A 25261-nucleotide genomic window follows, 5' to 3' on the forward strand; every position below is an offset into this window, starting at 1 on the left:
AACACTTTTTGGTACATTTATATAAAATGCAAAATCAGCTTGACTGAGCAGATTTATTGGTAAAAGTCTGCCATCATGATCCATCTGTTTGGTGATGAATGGAAGACTGACAGTTGAAATAAATAAAATTTGTTGTAATTGTTCATTCAAGTTTCAGACGTATTTTAATTCAGTATTTAGTTTAAAGTGATGACATCAATTAACATCAATCTGTCAAGATAATGGAGTTAAATGATAGAAAAAGAACTTTTTAATTCATTGAAAATCGATTGATTGGTGAAAAGTGGACTCCTCGACAGGTGGTTAGAAGGGAGGGGTTGAAAAATGAGGTGTATAGGTGATGTCAGCCAAAAAGGAAAGTCGTTTAAGAGGTTGAGCAAAGTTAATTACTTTTTGATAAAAAACTACGAATAACATGCTCTAATAAATGGTTGGGAAACTTATATTTGGAGTCAGTTTGATTTCATGTTGACTTTAAAGCACCAATAGAGGTTAGTTGCACCAAATAAAATGGCAAAACTAGTTTCCAACAAGCACACTTCAGTCCTGTGAAAAGGTAGTCATGCCCCAAATTCACAGCATTGATTAGGCCAAAAGTTGACATGTGAGGCCACTCAAACAAACAGATCGAGACGTGTTTACACTCTCCATGAAGTGAACCTTCTAATGGCTTACTTATAGCTGTCTGTTCACAAAAGACTATTGTAAGAGAAAGTATTTTAACATCAAAAATATTACATAGCCCTGACCCATGTCCATTATAAGTGAACTCTCATAATTCTCTGTTGCAGTTATGTTACTGCAATAAGTGGGTCAGATGCACACACATGCCGTGAGCCAACCTAGATGAGACTCGCAGTGAGAGTTGGTCTGAATGAGGCTGTCAATCAAAGTGAGAGATCACGTAAAGTGACACCCTTCCTATCATGAAATAATGTGTCTCAATTTAGCACCCCCACATCTCTTTCACTCATTCTCTCTCTCCGAACCTCTCTCCATCCTCAGACAGGCATTCGGCCCAGATCCATTCCTCGCTGTGATGGATGGATAAGGTACAAACAAAGGCAAGAACAATTCTTTTCATCTAATAGTCCCTCCCTCTCTCTGCAAAATCTAATTTAAACACAACACCTCTCACCTTCTCGCCTCGGCCGTCAATATTGTTTATCGATCGGCACCCACGCGAGCAAGCGGTATTTCCCGCAAACAAAAAAGTATCCCTTCCTGTCGCATGTGGGCCGCCACATGCCAGGTTCTCTGGGGACGGGGATAAAGATGGTGTATCCAACAGCTACTGACCTGTGACGGAAAGCTATTTAGCTGAGAAAGTGCAAATAATGGTGGAGCGTTCCACCCACAGGGTGGTCTCTTGATTAACCCCCGAATGGATCACTCCAAGGACCAAGTTAAACTGTCTACAAGATATATGTACATGAAATGAGATGAATCATGGAAAGAGTGCTAGAGAGAAAAATTGAGGTTTGAGGAGAATGCATGTTGGACAAAAATGGGAGAAGATTAAGATGGTGATGCCATTGTCAAAATTACATTGTTGAGAAAATTAGATAAGTTTTATTTATTGATTGATTTATTTTAATTAATTCATATAATTGTATCGTTAGTTAGTTTTGTAATCGTGTTAGTTTTTTTCTTTTTCTTGCTGAAGAAAATCAGCCCAGTTTGGAATAGCATTTTCATTTCTGGGTGTCCCTTTAAAGAATTTTTTAGGGTGGTTTTGGGTTTCCTGACCCCAAATAAAAACACTTTCTGGAGAGTTCACACAAACCATCTTCAAAGCCAGGTAGACTGAGCACAATGGAACAGAGGCATATCTGTAAAAGTCTTTTGTAGGACAAAGTCGCCCATCATGATCCATCTTTTTGTTGATGGATGGACAACTGAAGGTTAAAACAAGAGTAGTTTTAAAAGAATCAATACACGTTCATAATAAATCATTCAGTTTTCTGTAATTTATGACCCCTCAAAGTGAATACAAGCAATATTACAGCATGTAATTTATTTACTTTTCTGGTGTACTCTGCACTCTAAACATCTTTTTTGACACATTGGCATGGAATCCATTATAGGTTGTGTTTCCTCAGTCTATAACTGCAGAATTTACATTTATGTACATTCATGCATTTGGCAGACATTTTTATCCAATTTAAGCCTTCCTGTAGCTCACTGTAGCACATGGAACTAACATTGCCTAGGTCATGGGTTCATGTGTTTTTGGATAAAAGTGGGTGCATAAATGTAAATCCAAAGTGAATTCCCTGGGAATCGAACACATGACCTTGACGTTGCTATCACAATGATCTGCTGTTTAGAATTCTAGAACCTAAACATGCTTTCAACTAAATATCCTTTATGATTTCTTCTTCTTTTTTAAGTGTTCAATATGGTTGCTATTATCTTTCCTTACTGTTAAAAAATCAGTCACCTTTTTCGAATACTGTAGGTGGATACCTGTTTGGTTACTCTTGAATATAGATGCATATTAACTGGAATGGTCTAGAAAAATACAGTATAAAATATAGCTTTTTGCATCATTTGAGATAAAGAATCAAAATGTATGACACCATTGCTAGTTCATGGAACTTTGACAGTTTCTGAGACATCGGCATTCATCACATGATTTGCATGCTTGACGGTAATTGCATATAAAAGTTGCACTGGAATATAATGCAGCAGGTTTCAGTTGATAAGAAAATGCGTATTCTAGAATATACATTAGCCGTTGCTAGTTAAATACTTGTAAAGTAATTTAAATTTAAATTATGTCATTATTTTCTCACTGTCTGCACTGTTATTCCAAATCAACATGCAACTTAATTTCTTCTGTTGAACTCAAAAGAATATGAAAAAAATATATATATTTCTTTCTTTATTTTTTTTAAATACTGTGAAAGTTAGTCATGTCCAAAGGAGTTTGTTTTGGACTCCAATGACTTTTATTGCATGGACTAAGCAGTTTAATAAAAAATATTTTCTTTCTTCTTCAGATTAATCAGATTAAGTTAGGGGTCCTGTCTTCATTGTGATTGGTTGATCAGGCACCAAACAGTGAATATACATTACTCATATTAGAAAAACCAAAAACTTTATTGGTTCAAAATAATTTAAGGGGGTTAAAAAGGCACAGTTATACAGTTGCATTAGTTAGTGCCCCCCCCACCCCCCCCCCCCCCCCCCCACCTTCTTAGTTGACAACCCCTATCCTATCTCAGCATAAATTCAGTTATTTTGTTGAAACTCTCAAAGCTCATTCTGTCCAACTAATCATAATCTTGTAAGCATAGTCATTGTTCATGTATGTATATTATAATCCTGTTCCTTAATGACTCGTAGCTTTGCTCAGTCGCAGTTTGGTCACATCGTGGCCTGCATGTATCTTCTCCTCGTATTATATATGTAGGCCCTCTATCATAGCTGTCAGCTCCTCCATTATTCATGCCAAAGTGTTAGCCTAGCAAGAGCGCTGCTGATTTATACAGGCCATTCATCCCGCCTAACAACTTCCTGACAATGTTTGCGCAATGTTAAGCAGACGCAAACAGCTTGCTGTGAGGTTGCACCTGTATCTAGCAACATGCTGGGCATTGGTTGCTGCGTGTGTCAGTCAATGATAATAAAGAACAACTTCCTGACAATGTTTGCGCAATGTTAAGATGCAAACAGCTTGCTGTGAGGTTGCACCTGTATCTAGCAACATGCCGGGCATTGGTTGCTGCGTGTGTCAGTCAAGTTTATCGCAGCAGATGTTTGATTAAGAAGGGGGGAATATCGAGTCAGCCGGATCAGTAATTGGTTGAATTCCACCCGCTCTGGTGGCTGCTGATGTTGATGAAGCACTCAGGTTTGCTGTGGTCGATGGATCGATACATAGTTAGCTCGGCTGAATTCTGATGGCAGCTTATTGATTCGCAGACACTGGGTTCCTTTCCTTGCATCATTCTGAGTTGTTAGCTTGACCGTTGAGGGGATATTCGGTCATTATTGGGAATTACTTGAGGTTTGCACATTGTGCGTCTTTTGTTGGATGCTGTGTTTAGTGTTGCTTTTGCATTTATGTGAACATTATTAATCAAATCAATGGTGAAAAAGAGTGTCCATGTAAACGAAAATTAAAACCTTTAAAAAAATCTAGTTTAATACACACATGCCAATTTTCTTTGTATCCATTTTGGTTTTTTATGGTTTTGAGAAACATTTATTCCATTTTCAAGAAAAGATTAAATATATTTAATATTTAAATTTATCGTCACTTTATTATCATTGACATGTCGTGTGTGTTTATATATATATATATATATATATATATATATATATATATATATACAGAGGTGGGTAGTAACGAGTTACATTTACTTCGTTACATTTACTTACGTAATTTTTTGGGGTAACTAATACTTTTCGGAGTATATTTAAAGATGGGTACTTTATACTCTTACTTGAGTAATTTTTTGGGGGAAAATCTGTACTTTTACTTCGTTACTGTGGGCAACGCTCCTCTCGTTACTTTATCTTAATGCAATAAAAGTTATAAATGCTTCAGTTTATTCCAAACGCTCCATCTACTTTTCTCTGGGCAATGAGCGATGCCCATTCGCGAATGATTCATTCTTTTGAGTCAATTCTGTTCAAAGGCTTGATCAAACCAATTGGCAAACGAGTGAATTGGTTCATGAATCAGATTGAATGAGTTGTTCAGTTCCCTGCCGCACGCGCTGAGCATCTGAAGTGGTTCACTCAGAGTTGTAACGTTTAAGAACATCAGCAGCGTTGAAAACGTGGCTGGAATTGCACTGAATTGAAACCAAATCTGCAAAGGCTATTATTTGCTAGCGATGGAGATCCTTATTAGATGAACACCACGTGTGCTGTCTACTGTTCAACAGGTAATAACTTGGGCTACATTCGATTACAGTACACGATACCACTGTGACATTAGTTTGTTGTACGTGTGTGGCTTATAACAGAGGGGAGTCAAGTTGAACGCAGCTTCCAAAAGACAAAAAATAGCCGATTAAGATTTTATTAAATTTAATACAGTCACACCGGTGCGAGTACGTTCAGCAAGTCCAGCTGCTAAATTCAGATCTGTGATCGCTTGCTGGCGCTGAGCCAGAGATAGACGCGTTTTTACAGCACTGCGCATTATAACCAATCACACATGATTCTTTTGAGCTAATTAAAGCATGGGCCAATCAGAGGTGTTCCGATGAGTCATCGCTAAAATGCCAGTGCTTCCTTCACTCGCTCACTGACTGAATACCTCTTTCTGGCGAATTCTCTCGTCAGAAACAACAAAGTGCAGATGTGTGTACGAATCTTTAATTAAGATATTGATTTCACAGTGTTAACAGTTTCAGTGATTTTAATGGGAGTTTCTGAGAGTGATTGAACACTAGACTGTCAGTGAAAATGATCTTTAATAATGTAAATGTTATTTGCTCTCTTTCTGAACAATGAAAGATTAGTAGCAATATTTATATCACATTAACTTTCAATGTTAAATTCACATTTAATATAAAGTCAGTCGTATTAAAAATATGTTATGGCATGACACCTATATCTGTTACTTAAGTAAACAGACAGGGTTTTATAATAAATTACATAAATTGGAGTAAAGGCTGATGAAATATATACATTTATACACGCACACATACATTACATACATTTTATCTATATATCTAAATAAAAATAGGCTCAGTATATATGACCCAAAGTAACTAGTAACTAACTACTTGAGTAGATTTTTTATCCGATACTCTTTTACTCTTACTCAAGTAACTATTCAAGACTAGTACTTTTACTTTTACTTGAGTAAATATTTCTAGAAGTAATTTTACTTTTACTTGAGTACAGTTTTTGGGTACTCTACCCACCTCTGTATATATATATATATATATATATATAAAGATATAAAGATTTTTTATTGTTATATACATAATAAATATACTATTAATTAATAATTACCAGTAATGTACGTATATGTATTATAATAATTCGGGTTTTTTATATTTTATTTATATTAACAATATTAAAAATTCTACATTTTAAAGTACAAATATTTAATGCTTATTTCTTAAAATGTGTATTTGTGTGTGTGTTAATACAGTATTGAAAACATTTTATAGTATTCTATAATTACAAGATCTGGAAAAAAATAACAAGTTTGTTTGTTCATTCATTCATTTATTCATTCATTCACTCCATCACTCAATCTCTGGTATATTTTGGTGTCTTTTCTGCATGTTTTGTCATGTATTCATCCTGACATCTGTAAATATGTATTTATGTCTTATTATTTTGTACAAATACACTACAACAAGTACAAATTTAGCAGATACTTTTCCCAGTTTTGCAGGAATGCTCTTACCAAACATTCTGAATACTGTTCCTTATCAGCAACCTACTTTCCCACTCTTTCCTTGGATGAGTAAAGACAGGATGAGTGGCGAAAGGGTGAAAAAACTGGATTGTCTTACTTTCGCAAAATATATGTATTGCTTTTTTTGCAGACAGTTTCTTAGCCTATTTTCTCATATCTCCTGAAAGTCTGAGTGCTGATGAACTCGCAGGCAACCCCTGCAGCGTGAGCTGAAGGACAGAGGAGGATTGGAGAAGAGAGGGGATCCAAGGGATGCCGATTTTAAGAAGTTTTCATCCTTTGATATTTCAAGACTTTTCCCCAAACTCTACAGTGTAGATTTCAATAAGTCATCTGTGCAGAAATTGTGGTTTCATAAGAATATTTTCATTTCTTTCTTTCTATTTTTTTCTATTATTATTTTTATTTTATTTTATGGGATGTGTTGTAATAACGTGACTTTTGACTTTTGCAAATATATCTACAGTGTGATAAGTGTCATTTAATGGAGGTAAAATGGATGTTTGTTTTTGTGAAAAGTGGGTTCATCCCATAGGCGTAATGGTTTTTATACTGTACAAACTGTGTATTCTACGGCCCTACACCAACCCTAACCCTCACAGGAAACTATGTGCATTTTTACTTTCTCAAAAAAAAAAAACTCATTCTGTATGATATATAAGTGTTTTGAAAAATGGGGACCTGGGTTATGTCCTCATAAGTCACCCTCTCTTTGTAAGTCCTGTGTCATACCCATGTCATTATACAAAGTTGTGTCCTGATATGTCACAAAAAAAACAAGAGCACACACACACACACACACACACATTGTAGCACCAATTCAGCACATTTTGTGTCAGGTTCAACTGAATTGTAGCTGGTTAGTGACTAAAATGGAGGTTTTTGTGCTGAAGCACCATGTGTTTTGTGTGTGTTTGTGTGCTAGTCTTCAACCAGCAGTGTTTTGCATAATGTAGCTCACATCAATGCCATCTCACTGCAAAAAAAAAATATTTACATCAAATGCCCATTTATCTTCAGTGACACATTTCAAAGGGTTTGTTTAGCTGTGTGAGCTAGTCGTAGTGTATTAGCTTGAGTCACCATTAGCAGTAGTTGACTGAAGTGGGAGGTTGACAAGCAATATTCTGATAATTAGAGTAGGCTTTATTAATGTGAAGGGAGTGTGGCCAGTGCAAGTGTTCTGTCTGACTGTGCCTCTATGGAGGCAATGAGATACCAAAACACTTTTATTACAAGCAAAATGACCTGTTCTCTTATTCAGATTCATTCAGGCAGAAGCCATATGACTTACAAATGTTTTTTTTTTTATGAGAGTCATATAAGCCATATGAGTTTCTTCTGTGGAACTTAAAAGGAGAACATTAGCAGAGTATCCAAGTTGCTATTTTGCTAAAAGTTTAAATATAGTGTTCAAGTACTATGCACTCATTATATAAAAATGGAAGAAGGAGAATGTTAGCAGAATGTCCATGTTGCTCTTTTCCATACTATGAAATAGAATAAATGTATTTTATTTTATCTTATACATAAACTACAATTATTATTATTATTATTATTATTATTATTATTATTATTATTATTATTAGAATACTTTAAATATTGTATAAGAACTGTTCATTTATTCATTCATTTTCATATTTAACTATTTAATGTATTTTAAAACTTGAAAGCCCATACATGTTTATTGCATGTAAATCATCAGCCTGCTATCTTTTTGTCCAATCACTTGATTTATCTCCCATTATAAAGCATTTATTGTCGCTAAGCGTCCACAGAGTATAGTTGTCAAATTTCGCACAGATTATGTTTATCTTATCAGTCGTAATTAGAAGGTTCAAATTGATTTTATAATCAATATGTCATCTCTCCACACTTTTCGCATTCATCTCTCTCGTTCACACCCGCGCTGTCATTTGAAGGTCAGATTTAATTGAAAAATGCATCTAAACTGCTCTGCGCCTCATTACGTGCCAGATGGCTTTGCAAAAATTAAGAGTGAAAAAATGAATGGAGGTATATAATTTAATGACAGTTTCCCATCAACGTTATCTGCTAATGAAGGCCTTTCTCTGTTGCATTATATGGGGAATCTGTGTTTTCAATAAGCCCGTTATTAACCTGAATCACTGAAAGGAGATTAAAGGCAAGGATGTTCCAGCGCTTTTGTTTATGATAGATAATGCAAGCTAGTTATTAGAAAACAATTAGTGCTTTTGATGGAGGTCATTGCATAACAGCCACGCCATCAGTAGAGGCGTTTGCTATGCTAATGCTTAAAATAACATAAGCTGTATATTTAATGTTCAAGAAGACACTCAAAGATTTATAAATAAATAAATAAACTGGATTAAAGCAGTAAGCCACAAAAGACTGCGCTACAGTAAATTTGCCACAGGAAATTACTGTAAAATCAGAAATGTGTGGTGTGACATACAATAAAACCCATCAATGTTCAGTAAAAGTTACAATCAAAGTGTGACATTTTGCCCCAATAAGTAAAGAATGATTCCCAAAATATGACTAAGAGTGTGCAACCAGATTTGTTATTAATAATAATCAAAATGAGCAATTCCTCTGCCAGTAATATAATTAGCCAAACGCCCTGTCCTAACTAGCTTAATTATTCAAATGTTTAATTTTCTCCTTAATTAGTTTTTATTACGTTTTTATCAAATTCATAATATATGACAGGCAATGAGAAATGAGGAAATATATTAACAGTAGACAAATGGAAAATATGTGAAAAACTTTAAACATTTTCAAATGTAAAAGGTACAAACTAAAAACAGAAGGATAACAGTTATATACAGTAATATTATATTATATTATATTATATTATATTATATTATATTATATTATATTATATTATATTATATTATATTATATTATATTATATTATATTATTGTGACGAGTGGAGCGGGGCCGAGGAGCGAGGCCGGTGGAGTGATTGGAGATGAACTACACCTGTTCGAACCACCGGTCTCGACTCCCACGGAGGAGATGGAAGGATATAAAACTGGAGCGACGACAGTGAAAGTGACGTGACATTCAGCCAAGTATGGTGACCCATACTCAGAATTTGTGCTCTGCATTTAACCCATCCGAAATGCACACACACAGAGCAGTGAACACACACACACACACTGTGAGCACACACCCAGAGCAGTGGGCAGCCATTTATGCTGCAGCGCCCGGGGAGCAGTTGGGGGTTCGATGCCTTGCTCAAGGGCACCTAAGTCGTGGTATTGAAGGTGGAGAGAGTACTGTACATGCACTCCCCCCACCCACAATTCCTGCCAGCCCAGGACTCGAACTCACAACCTTTCGATTGGGAGTCCGACTCTCTAACCATTAGGCCACGACTTCCCTAACTTAATGGACGAGAGAGGACCAGGCCTGGGCTTTAGTTTATGTTTGCTTTTTATTTGTGCGCATCAGTCGTCCGCGAGGGGCTGATGCGCTGTTTTGAGTTTATTTTGATCATTAAAGTTTTCCGTTGATTGTCCGCCGGTTCCCGCCTCCTTCTTCCCGATGATTATGGAGTGTTTATTATTACAATTATATTATATTATATTATCATAATTAATTGACAGGCAATAATAAATTATTTTCTGATTTTATTGATTTAATTATTATTTTTGTCACAGGTGTGCATATATTTTTTGAACATGGCTCATCCAGTCTGTTTTCATCTGTAATCAGGAGACACACATACACACACACAGGGTTAACTGTGTTGAGGGCATGCAATCACAGACACACACACACACACCCAGCAGGACAGACAGCCGCAGAGGCTAACCTCTGCGCTCCACCTGCGGTTCACTAACAGAGCAAGCTGTCGCTAACGCACACACGCACCTGCTATTGCTCTTCCACAGGTATAAAACCTGAGACACACACACACCTGCTGCATCACCCTCACTGCAGACGCAGCCAAACACTACACAAGGAGGGAAATAAGGCAGAGAAAAAGAGACAATTGGCTATTTTCAGCTACTATATGTTTTTTTGTTGGCCCTTTGTGTATCTGAATATGTGTGTGTGTGTGTGTGTGTGTGTGTGTGTGTGCCGCACACCCTTTCTTATTTACACCTTTCCATCTGTGCAATCACACCTCCAAAGTGTACACCCTGCTGAGTGATGACAGAGCGAATTAAGGGAGAGAAGAAGAGAAATACAGGTGGAGGTAGAGAAGGATGGAGGGAAGCAGAGACGCCACTGTGAGCAGAGGAACGGTCTGTCGGAAGACATTTATAACAGGCTTAATGAGACAACCTGTTTGTCAGACATGCAGAGATCCTCGAGTTCTTCAGGAGAGACTGTGATGCCTGCGTGGTGGTGTTAAACAAGCAGCTGTAGGCTGAGATTTTTAGGAACAGGTCTTGCTGGAATACCTTGTGCGGACCGCAGGATGGCGAAAAGACCCGAGGACGTGCTTGATTAATAGCCAACTCCTGGAAACCCACTGAGGGCCCTGCGAGCGCAGAGAGGGAGAGTCTGACCGCGAGCATTTTAGTGACTTTCAGGAGGCGCATGAAATCAAGGATTAATATGTATATAGGCTATAGATTGTACTCAGAAAATAAGATGGCAGATCTGAGTCTGGCACTTTAGTGCGGAAGAGGGGCGTGATTTATCTCAAAAGACGCTCAGATGAGAGGTTAGCATAATAGATGCATAATTCTACTGGGGGCCGACGCACTGTAATCGCTCAGAACAAATTTGTGGAAATGATAAATTACACTCGGGATTCACTTTGAGTATGTAATTTTTCTATAGTAGTGTGTCACAGTTAAAGGGACAGTGCATCCGAAAATGACATTTGTTGATCTGAACCGTTGTTTTATTCAAATTTGTTTTATTGCTTTTATGTTACAAAAGATCTCCATTTCAAATAAATGCAGTTGTTTTTTTAATCTTTCTGTTCATCAAGAAATCTCATAAATATGAACTGTTTTAAACATTAATAAGAGATCACTTCTGAACAGCAAATTAGCACATTAGAATGATTTCCGAGGGACTATGTGACACTGAAGAGTAATAGATGATAAAAACTCAGCTTTGTCAACAACACAGGAATAAATTACATTTTAAAGTGGATTAAAATAAAAAACAGTTATTTTAATGTAATATTCTAAAATATATTTTACTGTATTTTCGATCAAATAAATGCAGCCGAGACTTCTTACATTTTTTTATATCTTACCGACCCTAAAATTTTGAACAAGAGTGCTTTTTTACCTGTTGCTTCCCCTTTAAAATAGCTATGTAAGCTGGCATAGTGTTAAAACTGTGTATACGTGTACACATACATACATATGGATATATATGGGACATTGGGAAATGTTTCTAGCCAGATTCAAACTCGTCATCTGACTGAGCACCATGGCTCGATGTATGGCATGCAATCCCTAAACAGATTCAGCTCTCTGATGTCTGTCACATCTGAAGTCAGCTGTTATACTGACCCAGTGTTTTGTATTCTGAGTGACTCTGTTGATGATTGACTGTGCGGAGCCCATCTTAACACCACACTCATTAATCTACATCTGTTGTCATGGTTTGAAATGAAAGAGAATATATTAACGGGCAACAAATCTTCTCTTCTGGCTGTGTCGTGCCCCCTGTTGGCCGGGAGCAGATGGTGTACGGGAGGGGTAGATTTCTGGATGTGTTTCAGCAGCTCAAGTTGCTTTTGGGATTAGAGTTTGGTTTAGGTTAGTTCAGTTTGGTTTGGACATGCTGTGCGCAGGACCTCTGAGTGTCACCAAGGTTGTGCCAAGGAGCTGTTTTGTGTTTGAGCGCCCCCTAGTGGACTCACACACAGACACACACACACACACACACACGCGCGCACACACACACACATAGAGAAGTGCTTCAAAACACATATTCCTGCAAATAGATGCAAACAAAAGAGTAGTGTTTATCAAAGAAGTACGCTTCTCTGAGCATGAAACACCACGGATCAAAGAAGATCTCAAACACGCTTCACAGCGGTAGATTGCCGTTCTCACCTCGCTCTGTAAATCAGCTTGCTTGTGACTTTGATTCCAAGTAATGACGTGTGAAATGGCATTATTTACTCAAAAATAAAACACTTCTTTTGTCTGATGAGTATGGTGCAAGGAATTCTGGGTAAATTTGCTGTTTTGCTTTTGCGTGTAAGTATGTAACTGCTACGTAATCACATTTATTGGTGCTGAATGTGATTACAGGCTCGACGGGGAGGCTCATTGTCTGACTGTATTTAGCTCATCAAACCTAGTGCAGAGCCAATATGATCTGTCAGGTGATAATCACACAAACACTTCAAGAAAAGATCCATTTGCACATTAACGCATTGATAAACACAGCATGTGATTTTGGTGTTGCAAATTAGGGAAAAAAGACAATTTTGTGGTACCTAACTGTCCCTTTGCAGCTGGTATCATTAAAATCCAGAGGTAAATCCAGCTGTAAATGCACCCCGGACACATTATGATTGGAACAACACATTCAGCAGTGGTCTTTGATTTGTTTTCGTCTGTTGTCAATTTTTCTATCAAGCGTTTATCCATCAGTAACACTATATATTTTTGATTGATATCACAAGCTCTTTTAGTCACACTGTTGCAGTTTATTTTTCTCACTTTTCTTATTTTCTGGTTTCTAAATCAATCACAACACTTATTTTGCCTGATTGTTTTATTCATAAATAGGCCTACAACTTTTTTTCTTATGAACAATTTTTCTAATAAAATGTATTTTGTTATTTTTTTATGGGAAGATAAAGCCTTAGAATAAGAAAACAAAAAATTCTCATTAAAGTTCTTGACCAAGAAGCTTGACCATTTTCTTTCCCCAAAAAACTTAATGATATTTATCATTCATAATGATTACTTTGTAAAATACATTTAAACACTTTTTGAAGATAATATGAATACTCACAGACACATTAACTTTTAATAAACATAAAAGTGTTTCAAAACCATATGAAACCATTATGAAAAGTAGTTTTAAGCTAGATTTTCAACATTTTCCCTTTTATCTTCCCATTCATTGATTGGTCTGAAGTTGGAAAAGTGGCATCAATATTTCCACAAAAGGAAAGCATGCATCAATATTTTTTTTTAAATTAAGTAAATGATTGCTCATCTTCAGATAAGTATCCTTTATAAGTGCAATGGGTAAGTAGAGGAACACAAGAATGCAAGGTTTTAATGCAGTTCCTGCTATAAAAAAGATTTATTATAATTTTTTTTTTAAAGAAATCCAGATACTATCTGGACACGAAACGTGGTGTAAAGGGGACCTTGTGTGTGTGTGTGTGTGTGTGTGTGTGTGTGTCTTTGTGATTTGGATGTGATAGTGTGATGGATCAGTGTGCGAATGAGGGATTGCGTGGTTGCCAGGGGCACGGCTCTTCTAGCACCTCTCCTCACCCCTTCTGCAAAAAGAGATGGATGACATGGCCCGCAGCACCAATTTGGTGGATGACAAGTTCAAAAGCAGACAGATGAGTGAAGCAGCCCAGGTGGGCTATTTATAGTTTGCCCGCCTTTCATCCCTCTCCATCCTTGGCTCAGTTTTCCCGCTCATTTTGTATTCCATGAATTATAGCGGCTCTACCGGAGACACTCTTTCAGAGGTAACAAGACTGGTTTATTTGTCATGGACTCCGTACAGACTCAGGTGTGAGTGTGTGAAGACCTTATGATGAAAAGCTGATCAGGTTTTTACAGTTCTTCTGCTTTCACAAAGCACTCATAACGAACTTAACAGCCTCAGATAACTCCACTTCTAATATTTAGGCCTAGACAAAATCTGCAATATTCTGAGTTTAAACCTAGTAAATTTGTTATATGCAGCTGTGAATACCAGAATTTTATTGGTATGAAAGCAGAATTACATGAGCCAATAAATACTCTGTTGAAGTTCAGTACTACTGAGATTTCTGTTTGGATTTTCTTACCCAAATTGTGAATCATGGGGGTTTTGTGGGGTCTGACCCTCATAATTAAGTCTTTAACCTTGCAAAATGAACTCAAAACATAACATTTGAGGTGGAGACTCTTACTTGAGAGCTTGTTTTTAAGTATGCACACAAGTGTGTATAGATATACAATTAAACAGGGTTTTCAAATATTTCTATAATAAATGTTTGAATGAAAGAGTCACAGCAATGGCCCAACATAGGAATATTGCTTTGAATTTATTTATTTTGAATTAAACGAATATTGTGGAGTTTTTTTAAAGCATGAAAAGTGCTGTTATTGTCGCTTTATTACAGATTATAACAAACAGATCACAAAAAAATGTTTTTTATCTTTGAATAAATTGGTATGTAGTGCCACCAATTTGGCATTGTGCGAGATGAATCTGACACTTAAACTGACACTTAAAAAATATGTAGAAATTTTAGAAAATCTTTTGCAGTTCATTATCAGCAGTCATGACAAAAGACAAACAATTAATAACTATTTTACATCACTTAATAACAGTAATTTGTTCATTGCAAATTTATGTTAACTGTATATTAAAATATTTAAATAATAATCATTTTAATATGTAGAAATGGGCTGTATCAAGAATTAATACATGCTTTTGAAATTATTTTTCATTTTGATTTTAAATGTTAACTAATATGTAAAAAAAAATGTTAACAACAGGCCACACTTTATTTTAAGGTTCAATTCCTACTATTAACAAACCATTAACTATGACTTTTTCTTTTCAATAGATTCCTAATTGGCTGCTTAATAGTAGTTAGTAAGGTAGTTGTTATGTTTAGGTATTGGGTAGGATATGGTCATGCAGAATATTTGCTTTAGTATTACCACTAAACAGCCAATATGTTAATTATAATCATGCTAATAAGCAAATAGTTAATAGCGAGAATTAGTCCCTATACAAAAGTGTTTCCAAACTTTGATATAAAATGTTTAAAATCATCAGAATCACTGTATAATTCTCACAACTATATCTGAAGCTGAAACGAGTGCTTTATGCCTCATGTATGCCTGAATGGTGTAAAATCCAATCAATGTGTGATTTTCTCTTGGATTCTGAATACCAAAATCTACTAATAAAACTTCTGAATCCTTCGTGCATCATTAGTATAAACACACACACTCTCACATTGACTGTGGGAGCTCAGTGGAGACACTATTACTGGATTAGAGAGAAATATGGCATCTGTATCTGTCTTGCCCAAGGCCTGGTTGACTAATTGTCCTCCGTGCTCTGGTCTGTAGGTGGAGAAAAGTGTCAAACTGGGGCTTGTCTATGAATATATATGTTTGTGTGTGTCTGTGGGCATAATTTAGTGGGATTTTGTGCGTATGTTTAGCTCTGAGCTGCCAGAAATGGCAATAAGTCTCTCGTTTGACAATTGTTTGTGTTTCCTTCCTCATGCGAGTATGGGTTTGTGTGCGCTGCCTTTCCTCCAGGACTACAAAGACAATCAATGGAACTGACTGAGACTGAGTCAGATCTGTATTTATAAAATTCAGGTTTTTTAAGACAGACATTCAGTGCGTGGGTGTATAAATAACACGTCTGCTTCTAGATGTTGTTCATAAGCATGGCTGAATTTCTAAAACCTGTCAAGGACATGTCTGGGTCATGATAGGATGTTTACAGTCGGAAGGGATGAGAAGCGTTCTTGCCTTGGCGGTTCTGATCTGCTATTCTAGCATGGATCTCCTTGTGGGGACCCCCAGGCTCTTCAGAGCCAAAGGCAATCTACCTTTTCATCTATAGGATAGGCTGACCCTGTTTGCAGTAATGGGTATCATCGCTGAATTTATGAGAAAAAAGAAAGAAAGACATCCAGATACATTTGTAGAACTGGAGGATGAATATTTTTAAAGAAAGAAAGAAAAAAGGTAATTGCTGATCATAATTGCAGCATGTTTCTCAAAAAAAAAAAAGGTTTTACTGGTTATAATGGGAATTGTATTGGTTTAATGGAAACTGTAATGGTTCCTGTGGGTCTCTACTGGTAATTTGGCACCTTTTGTTGGTGGCTTGTTAAAACCAATAAATCTTAATGGAATATGTCCCAAACCACTTTACAAGAAATCATTTTAATGGTTAAAAGTTGATGGTTTGTAATAGTTGTAATGATATTTGTAGTTGAAACCATTAGTTTTTCTGTAATGTAGATGGTGATGGTGTTAAAAAATTGACTTTTTTTTTCTCTGTACAATTTTCTTCTGATTTTAGGGTGAAATGAGACCTAGACATTTTTGTGAAACCCATGCAAGTATGTGTGAGTGTTTAAGTGCGTATTTGACAGCTACAGACGTGCTATGGTGAGAAGGTCAGTTAGCGCAGACAGAAGCAGAGAGCATCTTCACCCTTACTGCTGGAACCTGTGTCAGACACACCTGAGCAATGCTAAGCGTTCCCTCAATGTCCCGTGCACATTTTCCGAAACATTATTGCAGCATTATGCCGCTTGACATCAGCGCCACACTGTGACCTCTGCTAGTGTCTCAATGAAGCTATATCTATTCATGTTCTACCATCATACCTGCTTTCTTTCTCCCACACAGCGTTATTGCACATTGGCCTTTGCCATTTGATGAGGAGTTTTCCTTTGTGATAATGTCAGGGACAGCTCATTGATTTGACCTCACTCACTTGCCATATGCACAAATAGCTTCCCTCGGAAATAGAGGAATGAAAGAATGAAGCCATTTCTCACATTAAGCCGCTCTCTATGTGCCTTTCCTTAGCTGCCCTGATATGACAGTCTGGAGGTTAAATTATACGAGTTATATGACTGATTATAGATACAAATTGCTCATTCAGGAGGGTGGCAGATGGAAAGATGGCCTCAGAGTTAAGTGTGTGTGTGTGTGAATCATAAATGTTTTACAGAAGCGTTAATTGTAGAGGTCATAGGACATTAAATATGGCATGACGGTGGACATGTGTTAATGTACTCGACTGTTCATATGAGCACCTGCTGCAGGTACTTAGCGGCACTAATGTCGTCTCATCTTCATGTGCACTCTGGATTCCCCAGATCGTTTTCTCATATCATTAGCGTTGGTGCTAGTGATGGCCTTATTAGTTCGTCACGGCTATTTCTTTTGAACTTTGTGACACAACTATGTGTTTTGATACACTAATCGAACCCCTTTTGCTTATTATACATCCTGTTTATCTGTGTTGCAGAAGTAGTGTGCAAATTAGCAGTAATTAACCTACTGGTAGCAGTAAGCAAAATCAAATTAGCCACAAATTTAAGCATTTTATTTTTTTTATTTCAACAACATTGGAGTAAAATGAAGGCCAAAAAAGGTTTTGTCTTTGGGTTTAAGCTCTGCCAGTGCAGATTCCACATGAACCATCTGTTGCATATGCACAAGAATGTAGATGTACGGTGCAAAATGGTTAAAAATATACTGTTTTTTTCCCCCCTTTTCTTCAGTCTACTGCGTGAGACAGGGGAGCTCCCACAGTTCAGCCTGGTAGGTCCTTAGCATCTACACATAATAGCAGCTATGTGATCATAATTATGCTGATTAACACTTATTCACGCCGCAAGTCCTATTGGACCGAAAGCAGAAAATAAGTACGTAAACACATTAAAATCTCTTCAGGAAAAAAAAAAAATCACATAAAACAAACATCCAGAGCTTCAATTATGGCTGGAAATGGTACCGTTATTATTTCCAGTAGTTAAAATGGTTTTTATTTTGCATAGAAAGGGAACTAAGAGAAGAAGATGCCAATTTTCTATGATGTTGGCCTAAAGGATCCTGGGTATGCAAGCGCTGTTTTTTGCATCATTGCATTTCAAAATTTGTCAGCTCAATTTTTTATGCAATACAAGTGCAGTTTTCTGCAAGATGCAATAAGTCGTATTTAATGTTAACTCAAATGCTAACCTCGGTTTTTCTCTTTCAGAAGAACTATTGTTTGGATGTTGAAGATAATCTTCCCATAATAATTAGTTAAAGCAAGTTATTTAAACTTGTTTTATACCCACTTAGTGAATGTTAGCTTTAAAATTACCTTTAGCTTTGTCTCTCAGGCCAAGTTCTCTCATTGTGGATTGTCGTGTCAAAACGCAATTTTTGATTTAATATTGAGTGTGCATTGCTGCAATAGGCATTATAGTGAACTTTAGTGCAAATGTTATCCATTTTCTCTTTAACGTCAGCTGTCCCATTGGAGCTAATATTTGAACTTGCCATTCTAATTTATTAAAGTTTGTTTAAACTATTTTTTAGCTACATCGCAAAGGTTAGCATAGATGTTACCATTAGTTTCAGCTATTGTCATTGTGCAGCAACAGTTTGAAGAAATTCTTGTCAAGCTAATTAAACTTGGTTCGTAGCTTAGTGTATGTTAGTGTAAACGCTACACTCACTCTTTCAGTCTACTTATGTCCTAAAGCTTAAACGCAGTCTGCTAGAGTTTTGTGCAGAAAAAATGTCACTGTTGTTTAGCATCTTAGCATACATTAGTATCTCGATTGCTCTTCTCCTCTATCGATCATTTACTGAGCGGGTCGCAGTAGGGGAATGAGATTGCTCTAATTGATTGGGTTATGAGTGTATCGTGTTTGCCCATGATAGGTCATTCACCCTCCTCTTTTTCAATGTCAGCCCGTCACAACCTACCCGCGTTTCTCGTTTTCACCTTCGGCGATGACCTTGCTCTGTTCCTCCTCCATATCTCATTGCGTTTCACACGCTGTTCCCCGAGCCGAGAAACAAACAGCATCACCAATCACCGCACCCAGCTGAGTGAAAAGGGCCGTTCTGTCCATATAATGATCATTAAGTGTGATTTTCTCTGGAAATCGAACACCTTGAGCTTCGCACATAAGAGTATTTTTTTCTCGGACACAAAAGTGAGCTCAGAGCTTTATCTCTGATTGATCTGCTGTGAGTCAGTGGAGCAAGAGATCATTCGGTGGGTTTATAAGAAAAGATAAAAGACCCTTATCATCTCTTGTTCTCTCTCTCCTTCAATTTTATCCCTCAACAAGAAGCTGTATTTGAATGCCAGGAGAACATCTTTCATTATCAGGTCAAGGACTTTGTACCTGCTTGTGCTAAGAGCTCAGGAGAAGAAAGCATTGGTTGATGTGATAAACTCTGTGTATCTGTCTCGGCTTCAGCCAGTGCTCGAACTGGGAACATCTCTGATATGAGTCTGAATGAGTTTATCTGTCCACAAAATGTATGTGTTATAGAAGCCAAGAGAGTGAAAAGAGGTAGGATGGTAAGATGGGATAAAACAGATTGTTGAGGATTCATGGGAGGGATGAGGAAAGCATAGACAGAATTATTGATGAGGGAGGAGGGGGTCTCGTGTGAAGCTTCCAACCGTCTCCGCATAAAGCATTCACAAAAGCCTTTCATGAAACCCTCAGTTGTGAGATTTCACCTACAGTGCTGCGCCGGGCCGCGGGAGAAGAGAATGAGATCTCAGGAGAGCCGCTCGTGCATGACAAACATGCTTGTTTTGCTTCCTTCACTTAGATGAGTTGCAGATCAGTTTTGGGAATTCATGAGTGGGACTAAAGCCCGGGGAGCATGATGGTTTAATCTGACCAATCACAATCGCATCTGTCCACCACAAATTTTCTAAATGATCAGGCTTAAAATTGGACATGGTGTTCATTAAAAATGCAACAACTAGGTGATAAGAACAATTCTCCGTAGGTTAGACTGTGCCATTTAACAAAATTTGACTTTCACAGACTTCTAAGGTCAGTTTGTGTCTAGTTTAGTCTAGATTAAGCATGTGTTTAGACAACAACATTTTCTAATAAAAATGAAATGCCTTTTATATGTTTTGGCCATTCATTTACACAATCATGGTGTTTTGGAGGCCTGAAAATGTGAACTTTCAACTTTTAAACAAGCTTCAAAGCTTTTGGAAGTAATAAGGCCTGCTGTTATCGTCTCAGGTAAATGGAAATTTGTGAAAACTAGACACCATGCATCTGCGTATTATGTGTTCAGTCTATAGGAATGCATATGCGTCAAATTGTGGCAAAGTGACATTGCCAACTACTGGCCTTACATGCATAATTGTCATTTTTGTGGATCCGTGTGAACAGGGATCATTTTGACAACGTTGTTATATGTACACATTTTTAAAAATGCAAGGAAAACTTTGAGTTTTTATTACAAATCATTGTTTTTAAAGACATACTCTAATTTAGCACTCTAGCAAATTATATTTATATAATGTCAGTTTGCGAATACTGTGTAAATAATGATTGCAATTTCAGTGCTTTAAAAATAGTCACATACTGCACAAGCACTGCAGGACAATAAAACTTGGAGAGTGATTGCAATTCTGTCATGTGTGACTGTGAATAAGAGTTAGAGCCAAGGCAAGCTTAGTTAAATGGAACGCTCTCGTCATTAACTCAGTCTCTCAATATTCTAATGAGTGCTGCATTCGTTAGACTTGATAAGCATATTTCATCTCCAATCAGTCCAGAGCTTCATGAAGCAAGCACAATTAAGTCAGTGAGCTCTTAGATTTTTAATCTCACAGTCTCTTTCCGTCCATGCACCCATCTACTCTCATTTCACATAACGCTAAAGCCGAAGAGCTGAGATAGAGGGCTTTACTGCTTTCATTGTCATATGAGGAGTCTTTATTTCATTCTCACATTGGAATTCATCCACCCCCTGTAATCTGTAGTGTTATGTTTAGGTGTACTTGCTTTTACAGCTGTTTACTTTCAGACAGTGGGTGTCTTTTGATGACCCGTTCCTGTGCTGGCTGATTGGATCGTAATTGCACTGTGGCCGTCAAGGTGCTCTCAAAGTTTCTTTTTCAGAAACAGCGTGAGTGTGACTGTCTTAGCTCTGTCAGACAAAACCTTCCTTTGGGAAAAACGGTATTTGTAAAGTTTCTAATAATTAGTCACAATGTAAGAGATGAAATCACATTTATAAGATATAATGTTGCAATTACGAGAAAAAAAAAGTTGAATGATGTGAAAAATAAGGTTGCAACTGTGAGAAATAAAGTCATATATGAGATAAATTGCATATATGAGATAACATAATTACAAGAAATAAAGTAATTTCCAAAAAAACTAAATTGTGAACTGTAAATGTTATTTTGTGAGATATTAAGTTGCTATTACAAGAATATGGTGCATTTTTACGAGAAATTCGCAGTCACAGAAAAAGTGTCAATTGATAGTTGTGTCAGTTGGATTACGATAAATAGATACATTTACAAGAAGCAGTCACAACTGTGAGAGTTCCTTTGAATAACTGCATTTTACGAGAAATGTGTAGTCACAAGAAACAAAATCAATATTGTAAGAAGAAAAGTCAATTTTGAGATACAGGCAGTAGTTAAAGTTGCAGTTCCAAAAAAAAGAAATATTGGCATTTATTTTATAATTTTGCAATTACAAGAAATAGATACACTTACGAATTAAAGTCACAGTTGTGTTGGATAGTCGAAGTTGTGAAAGTCACAATTAATGGAGGTAGTCACAATTCAAAAAAAAAAAAAAAAAGTTGCATTTACAAGAAATAGTTGCATTTATTTGAAATGCATTTTGCAGTTACAAATAATTGATGCATTTACGAGAAACAAACTCAAAATTGTAAAATATGAAGTATGGCTGCAGGGAACTGCTAGTGATGATCTAAACTGCAATAATTTGTTAATTTTTCTGTGTAAGAGAAGCCAGTGCAGGTCCGCTGGGTTAATAGGGACGCTGTCATACGTAACAGTACTGGACAGTGAGCAGCAGAGAAATGACAAACGCAGAGAGCAAATTAGAGTCCTTGCTGTCCCCTCCAGTTTGCTTCACACACACACACACACCTGACACAGTGCAAGGTCAATGTCTTTTGTTACGTTCAGGCTGGCCGTGGAGCATCTAAATGTGCCACTCCAGCGAGAGCACACACACTTTGCAAATAACAGCTTAGCGTGCGGATTTGGATTAGCAGCCAGCGGCCGACATATTCATCATGTACACAAATCTAATTATGAGGGTAATTGCCTACAAGGGACTTTATTGGTCTCTTATAATGAGTCTATTGTCTGTTGGTGCAGGGTATCACACAGCTCTCTATTGATCAGTCATGACTACCACTATAGCTCATGCAACATTAATATGGATATTTTTCAGGGCTCTGAATGACTGGGTCAGTGCCGTCGATAGTGTCAACCACAGTACAAAGCAGAAAAGAGAGCCTCTTAACTCTTTGCATGTCTTGTATTTCTCCCGTTCTCTCTCACTGGCATATTTAATTACAGGCGTTTAATTGGAGAAGTCGACTCGGTGCCGTCCGTAATTATGGCTCAGTCTTTCGAGCCTTTGTCGCATCAGGCCCCTTGAGCTCATATTCTCATCGCCGTAATTCAATTAGATCCTTCACGTAGAGCATGGAAGACTCTCAGCGTCGTCACGGCACACTATACCCAACTTTCAGAAATACATAACTTTAATTCATTTTTTTCTTTTAAATCATAGCATATGTCCATTGAGAAGAAATCTGTGTAGGTGGAAATTAATGCACAGCTCTGTTGTGCATTGAAGACCACATTGACCCTTGTAGCATATATTCATATCCATGATGTCTATTCAGTATACGCTTTTCATCTTAAAGTGACATTTTAAAGAATGTTTGTGCAGTCCATTCAAATTTCATTGTATAGGCTATATATATAGTTGTATATATACAGTTATGTACTGTTATATACATCTCTATAGCATAAATATAACGATTTTTGGTAAATGCAACATTATTTCTTATAATTGCAACTGTCTTTCAATTTTCTCTCAAGTTTTTTGTGATTTCGACATTCTCATAAATGTAACCGCTGTAATAATAGCAATTTTTTTTTATCTCATGACTTTATGTCTCATAATATGACTGCATAACTCACAATTTTTTTAGGGTGACATTATTTATTCGAATTAAATGCAACCAACGATCATACAGGCTTGCAACGACACAAGGATAAGTGAATGATGAGTATTTTGGGGCGAACTGTGCCGTTAAGATATTTTGACTGTTGTTATTCAGTTGTTTATACACAAATATAAAACTTCAGCTACTTAAAATGGAGCACAGTGTATTCCAAATGAGGATGTGAATATGTATGCATGCTTGCTGGGTAATTCTGAACTGTTTTACATTCAGGTAAGGTGTAGCTAATGTAGTCACACTGCTTTTTGAGGGGAAATAGTCAGACCAGACTTCAAGAATTGAAAGATGGAGGTCTTGGCTCAGGTTGATGACCTGAAACATTTTATATCACTTCAGATGTTACATTTCCATTCATAGCAAAACCATTGTAATGAATTGTAATGAAACCATTGTAAATCTGTGGTCACAGAAAAAATACTCTGGCGGTGCTTTGATATTTAGACCTATCATGGCATGGTACTGAATGATAGCAATATTTGAATGCTACTTGCTTGCAATATTCCTTGTTTCTAAGTCACTTCAGATAAATAATACAATGGTTTTGCCATATGGTCATGTCCAAGAACATGGTGATATCATGACACCAGTGCAACTAGTAATTGATAGATTTTGGATTGATGAGATAAACCAGGATTATTATCTCCATTCTGTTGACTAATGACAGATCGTCTCCCGAATGCCAATGACAGAGTTGGTTTGTCGCACGTTGGCCTGCTTTAAAAAGATGAGGAGGAGGTGGTACAACAGAAGGGGAATGTGTGTTTGTTGGAACAAGAATGAAGTCGTGTCAGTACTGTGCGTTCCCAAGACAGCATGTTCACATAAATGACATTTTAGGATGACATTGTGAGGAATATGAGCGCTTTGGATCATTGTAATGGTTATTGTTTTGATGTAATTTTATATTGAGAGTTGGGAAAGTGGGTCAGAGAACTTGATCTCATAGCATGAAACTCAGCCCACACATACATGCAGCTCTTCCCACCACATGCAAATAGTAATTTTTTTACATCAAGTTAAAAATTTCAGGCTTTATGAGGAATAAAGCCAGGGGTCAAATGTAGAAAAAAAGAGAAGCTTTTCACAAAATTGGAGAGAGAGCGTTTGCCCCATGCAATAAGGTTCTCTAGTGCCCCCTAGTGCTGTCATCTGTTTCTTTTCACCAAAAAAAAATCTAATAAAAAAGGACCTGAGCTGGTAACAATGAAGGAGAAGTTTGTTGCTGACAAAAGCAAAAATGAAAAACCTGAAAAAAATCCCAACCAAAAAAAAATAATTATAATAATAATCAATAAGGTTGTATATTCTTCAAAGTGTTAAGAGAATATATTAGTAATTTTTAGTTGATGGTTACACCACTTGAGGTTTTATGAGCAACATCTTTGTGTTTTTGTATTACTTTTAACTATATTAAAAAAAATATATATATATTTCTGGTTTTTATTGTATGATTTGTCACTGAACCTTTGCCTCTGACCCCTATGTTCTGACTCTCTTTTTTTTCTCTCTCTCTATTTTTTTATGTGCTACAGATATGGAGATATGGTTCCTAAGACCATCATAGGGAAGGTCTTTGGCTCTATTTGTTCTCTGAGTGGCGTGTTGGTGATCGCTCTTCCTGTCCCCGTCATTGTGTCCAATTTCAGTCGGATCTACCATCAAAGTCAGCGTGCAGAGAAGCGACGTGCCCAAAAGGTACCCTAGACCAGCCACCCATGACCCCAGCATGGGTCCACGGACTCTGATCTCAGAGCTATGGAGCTGGGCTCAAATGTAGATGTTCCCTTGAAATACAAGCAGGTCTGGCTGTGGCAAAGAGATTAGACCCTGACAGGACCATGTAAACACAAATACAGAAAAATGATGCTGGGATAGCATTTAATACAACTTGGCACAATGTGCTTGCGACCCAGATGTCTGCAC

General features: G+C 37.0%; 1 protein-coding gene across 2 annotated transcripts in view; it reads left to right on the forward strand.

Moving 5' to 3' along the window:
* The window catches only part of LOC132105633 (potassium voltage-gated channel subfamily D member 2-like), a 121546-nt gene that overhangs the window by 86804 nt on the left and 9481 nt on the right, over positions 1-25261 (forward strand). For both annotated transcript variants that reach the window (XM_059510904.1, XM_059510906.1), the window contains exon 3: positions 24871-25033. In XM_059510904.1, the coding sequence (XP_059366887.1) occupies positions 24871-25033 (163 nt within the window). The remainder of the gene's footprint in view (positions 1-24870; positions 25034-25261) is intronic.

This window comes from Carassius carassius, chromosome 26 (genome assembly GCF_963082965.1).
Source record: "Carassius carassius chromosome 26, fCarCar2.1, whole genome shotgun sequence".
Lineage (NCBI taxonomy): Eukaryota > Metazoa > Chordata > Actinopteri > Cypriniformes > Cyprinidae > Carassius > Carassius carassius.